Raw genomic sequence first — 5,000 nt, 5'->3', positions numbered from 1 at the left:
TTGTCTTCAATGAACCTATAGGTGGGTCAGTTTTCCATTTCACTTCATCTAGTAGTGGAACCATTTTTTTACAAGGTCATCCATGACTGAATGAAAGGAGTTTTCTTTGTTCTCACGTTAACAATAATTTGTTATTTTTGTCCCTTCAAGGACTGTGGATTGGTTTGTTGTCTGCAGTGGCCACTCAGGTAATGCTACTTCTACTGCCACTACCATTACCGTCACCTCTGCCATCACTAATGATGATTATTTATTTATTTATTTATTTAGATACTTTCATCTAGCTCGAATTACATATTAAGAGACAAAAGAAAAAGCTTGGCGACTAGTTGAGGGGCAAAACTGACGGACACGAGGTCCCAAAAAAGTTGGCCCCATTAGCATTTAGCAGCGTTACAAAAGTACGATTTACAAATACAAACTACGTTACATTTACAGACGTGGCTAAATTGATAAGAAATAAGGTAAAGTGGAAACATTAACAGCAGTTGATGTAGTTAATTGACCTACAGTAGGGGCATACCGTTTTCCACGTGCGCACCCGAAGAGGATGAAAGTCCTGCTTTAACTTATTAAAGTAGAACGATTTTAACTGGCTTTTAAATAACGCATAGGATGAAGCTTGCCTTATAGAGATTGGAATGTGATTCAAGATTAGAACAATTCTGTTAAAAAATGAGTTTCTGAAGAGCGTTGTGCGAAAGCGAAGCGGTCAAGTTCAGCAGATCTTCTCGTGCGCCCACTGCAAAATGATATATAGTTACGGTACTGGAAATCTACTAAGTTGTTTAAACATTTGTACATTATGATGACGTTGATGATAATATTACCAGACACTATGATGTTGGTACCTTTACTCATCATCATCATCATCATCATCATCATCATCATCATCAGTGTCAACACTTTCGTATCACAACCAAGGCAGAGGTTTGATATAGACATGAGTCCAAAACGATTGTATTTTGTGATGGCCATAGCAATTGACACTGATAAGACCATACCAAATAACCGGCCAAATATTGTAAGAAATGATCACAAGGAAAACAAGAGGCTCCTCTTCAATGTATCCTTATCCGATAGAAACACCTCAAGAATTAAAGGAGAAACTTATCGAAGTACAAAGGTCAAGAAATTATGATTGGTGAAGTATGGACCGTGAATGTGTCATCAACATTATTGGGCGTTGGTGGTAATCAACAAGGGTCGCCTTAACCCTTTCGCCGCCGAGGGTTTCCCCATTGACGAGTAAAATCGTCAGGGGTTAGACAGAGTAAAATATACGAGTGTCAATTTGCATTTATGGCCGTGAAAGGGTTAATACCGGGAGACAGCGAGATCCATCAATGTAGGAAATTACCTTGCCCAGTAGCCTACAGAGCAAGTGTTGAAAAGCCGCCATCTGTTGGAAGCGCAGTAGAGAGAATGTTGGGACTAGCAATTTTTTTTTAAACCCATGGTCCTCTCCTCTCGGATTTTTTTGTCAAGATGGCACAATAGAGCAAATCGAAGGATTATTCATTGCGTTTTACCCAATCACACCTGCCCTGCAGGATAACCTTGTTTGGAACTGCACATCTATTACGAAAATATAAATATGAGTCCGGGATATGCCAACATAGAAAACGTGGAGACAAATTTATGAGAATATAATATTTACTTTATTAAACAGCTTTAATATGGATGATCGGAGTACCCGGAGAAAAGGCGTTCTCGGCAGAATAGAAAACCAACTAATTCAAACCACATAAGACGCCGACCTGCGACATATTGGTCGAAAACGCATGCTCTAATCTCTGCGCTGCTGTTAGACAGAAGATCCGTTATGGCGTCTATTTTTGGTTTTAAGCTGCAGTTGAATTTATTGCATTTCAGGCTTTTCTTTACACAATTCTTCTGTGGAGAACAAATTGGGGGAGGCAGGCTGAAATCGTGAGTATTTTCTGTAATTTTATTCAAACATATCGTGAAATACGGTTATAAAAAGGGGTTAAGGTGGATACAATGTCCTTTTTGAATCGGAAGATCACAAAGTCTAAACTAGTTTCATCGTCCACGGGTATTTTCTTGTGAAATGACTTCGCTGGGTTCTTGATAATTGAGGCTTTTTAGCGAAAATCGAGCCTCCAAAAGCTCCAAAATTTGGGCATACAAACATCCAGACATTTCTTATTCTTGAAACGTTGCCGAATGGTAAAACTGACAAAACGTTTTTCTCATGATTTTTTTAATAAGGCACAGCGAAGAACTGCAGCCAAATCTGTGACGGAGACAACTTTGGACGGTTCATTAAACGGAGTCAGTTTATACAAGCGGAAAGGAGATGACAACAGAGAAGAGAAAGGTTCGTAATCTTGAGTTTTGCTACTTCGATTGTCGTCAAATGGAAGGTGATGTCCTTCAATACGGAACAACTGGTTTGCCCAGTTTCATAGCGAATAAAGTGCGATGGAATGTCGCAAGTGCATGTGATTACGCTATGGCGATGTCTGTTCTTGTACCTGACTTAAAAATGATAAAAATGTGTGCCTGAACACAGGGAGCCCAGACAATGTTTGCGTACGTGTTCGAGATTTTAAAAAACTCCTATGGGAATATTTTGAATTTCGTGGAAGTGCGGGTTTTAGACGAAATTGAGAGAAGCGATCCTCGCACTTATCTGGACAATTTAAACAATTGTCTCTAAAAGACACTTGAAAAATTCAAGTGCCCTCAACGGGATTCGAAGTCATGCAACCGGAATGCTCTACCAACTTAGCTATGATGCCACTCAGTTGGAAGCAGGTCAAATTGTTTGGTTCATCATGTGTTCCCGTGAAAGGACTCGACCCATAGCTTAGTTGATAGAGCATTGCACCGGCATCGCAGTGGTCATGGGTTCCAAACCCCTTAGAAGCAACCTGAATTTCGCCTGGAGAATAGACCGTCTTCATAAATGGCAGCCAAGAAATTACTCTTTTGTCTTTGGGCTAATCATCCTCACTAGCCTCACTTTGACCAAAAGTTCTATTGAATTTTGACGCGCGCGCGACCATTTTCGAATTCTCCCGGCTGGACTGGATCTAGCATGAAATGGAAACTAATGCGGACAAATTAATTTGTGTATGAAAATATTTGTCCGCATTAGTTTCCATTTCATGCTAGATCCAGTCCAGCCGTGAGAATTCGAGGATGGTCTATTGTCCAGCAAAGTGCGATGATCACTTCTCTCAATTTTGACTTAAAAATCGCGAGCCGCCATGATGGCTTGATTGTGTTATTTGAGCTTGCTAAGATTGGTCATAGGATTGATGATGATGATGATGATGATGATGATTATTATTATTATTATTAATCATCATCATCATTATCATTTTTTTGGCCAACCACAAACCGGTAGCTCAGTGGGTTGAACATTGCAAGCCCGGCCAGACAAACACTATATTTGGTCTCCATCTCCATTTAGTCAAATTGGCCACATGTTTGGCATGTGTAGCTGCCACTTAAAGGGGTGCTAAACACGCCCGCCTGGTATGTTAGCTACGCCATGCTAGTGAGGCCCAAAAGGCCGAAACAGCTGTCCATGGCTGCTAATTGACTGGGTGAAATGGTTGTGCGCATGCGTGATGTGTTGGCCACACCGGGTTGGTGTTAGCGTGTGTCACCTTGCTTTTATTGCTGTTTTGTCTTTAAAGGTGAATTTAAGCAAATACTGAACCTTAAACTGGCTTTGGTTTTTCAGACAATCTAATTTTTAACTGGATCTGCAAGACATCGTCTCTCCCTGTGCTGGGCCACTTCGGTAATAGCGACGATGACAATGCATTCCGAATGGCTTTACTTTCCACCGATGTGAATACAGCGGTTGAAAGTCGTGTTCAATGGAAAACACAACCAGTGGATGACTCGGAAACAAGAGCTAATGTCAAAGGAAGTCTTGGTCTTACATCTTCGGAGAAGAAATCTTTGGTATTGAAAAGACTGATACCGTTGGTTATTTCATTGTTGGTGTTGAGCGGTGCTGTGGCGATTCGGTTCTTAATTCCTTTGCCATCCTCAAGCCAAGTTGTGGTGTCCATGGGAAATGGTACAAATATGAATAGTACGCTGAGCGTTCACAACTCCACCTCGTTATCTCTGACTTGAATTTAGAAGGAATGTACCTGAAATGATCTCATAGAAGCCTCTCACCTATATTCTCGTCTTTTTTTTTTAGATGAAAATGATTTTATTTAATGTTTACGATGCAAAACATGTCTTTTAAACTTTCTGTTAAAACATGTTCTCAATCCTTTTTTTATAAAGAAAGGCCTTATTTTCGCTTATTTGTATTAATGCCTTGGAAATTGTACGAGTGTACATGTATTTATTATGAAGTTAAAACAGATAAAACGCCGTTTTCGGAGAAAGCTAGTAGTTATCCGGTTGGTCCGAAGTCTCCCTTCCTCCCTCACGAAACTTTGTTGAAGCGAGCCGTACACTCCTCTACATTGTTTGACCAATCACAACGCACTGTCAAAGCCCGGTGACAAAATGCAACCTGTCAAAGGCGAGTAAGCCTGCTATGGACAAGCATCCCATCGAGGGGGGAGGGGTGGGGGGGGGGGGTAGCAATACTCTCAAATGCTCAGGCCGTCTGTGACTTTGACATGCGAATCTGACTTATTGTAGCTCAACTTAAGGCTTGAGGTTGTGGAATGAAAGTATATTCAAGAGACTTTTTCGTTGTCGTTGTTGCTCCCTGACGTGTGTTAGACCATCACACTGGAGACTATTGGGAACTGCCAGTGCTTGTCAGAGGATTATTATTTTCTCCCGACCCACTGCTGACATTTTGCGTCCAAGATATCCATGAAATTAACGCACCTATAACATACAACAAAACGGTTCTCAACAAATCGCCTGCTGTCGCTCTCCCATAGAATGACTGGCCAGCGAAAACCGCTGACAGCACAAGACAGCAAACACCACAAAAAGTAGCAACGCACGCAAAGACAGCACCACAGTCACACTCCGCCTTA

The 5,000-nt window shown here is 41.2% G+C and overlaps 2 protein-coding genes across 6 annotated transcripts in view; one reads left to right on the top strand and one right to left on the bottom strand.

The window, feature by feature from the left end:
- The window catches only part of LOC138018429 (multidrug and toxin extrusion protein 2-like), a 54,847-nt gene extending 50,459 nt beyond the window's left edge, over window positions 1-4,388 (top strand). For all 4 annotated transcript variants that reach the window (XM_068865051.1, XM_068865053.1, XM_068865054.1 and 1 more), the window contains 5 exons: window positions 1-21; window positions 151-188; window positions 1,876-1,932; window positions 2,236-2,344; window positions 3,722-4,388. The exon at window positions 1-21 is cut by the window's left edge and continues 112 nt beyond it. In XM_068865051.1, the coding sequence (XP_068721152.1) occupies window positions 1-21; window positions 151-188; window positions 1,876-1,932; window positions 2,236-2,344; window positions 3,722-4,125 (629 nt within the window). In that variant the 3' untranslated portion in view covers window positions 4,126-4,388. The remainder of the gene's footprint in view (window positions 22-150; window positions 189-1,875; window positions 1,933-2,235; window positions 2,345-3,721) is intronic.
- A 186-nt stretch (window positions 4,389-4,574) lies between these two features.
- LOC138018432 (uncharacterized) overlaps window positions 4,575-5,000 on the bottom strand; it is a 14,009-nt gene continuing 13,583 nt past the window's right edge. For both annotated transcript variants that reach the window (XM_068865056.1, XM_068865055.1), the window contains exon 3: window positions 4,575-5,000. This exon is cut by the window's right edge and continues 569 nt beyond it. In XM_068865056.1, the coding sequence (XP_068721157.1) occupies window positions 4,751-5,000 (250 nt within the window). In that variant the 3' untranslated portion in view covers window positions 4,575-4,750.

This window comes from Montipora capricornis, chromosome 10, assembly GCF_036669925.1.
Source record: "Montipora capricornis isolate CH-2021 chromosome 10, ASM3666992v2, whole genome shotgun sequence".
Lineage (NCBI taxonomy): Eukaryota > Metazoa > Cnidaria > Anthozoa > Scleractinia > Acroporidae > Montipora > Montipora capricornis.
The sequence above is the reverse complement of the archived record's forward strand: the minus strand, read 5'-3'. Positions and strand labels throughout refer to the sequence as shown.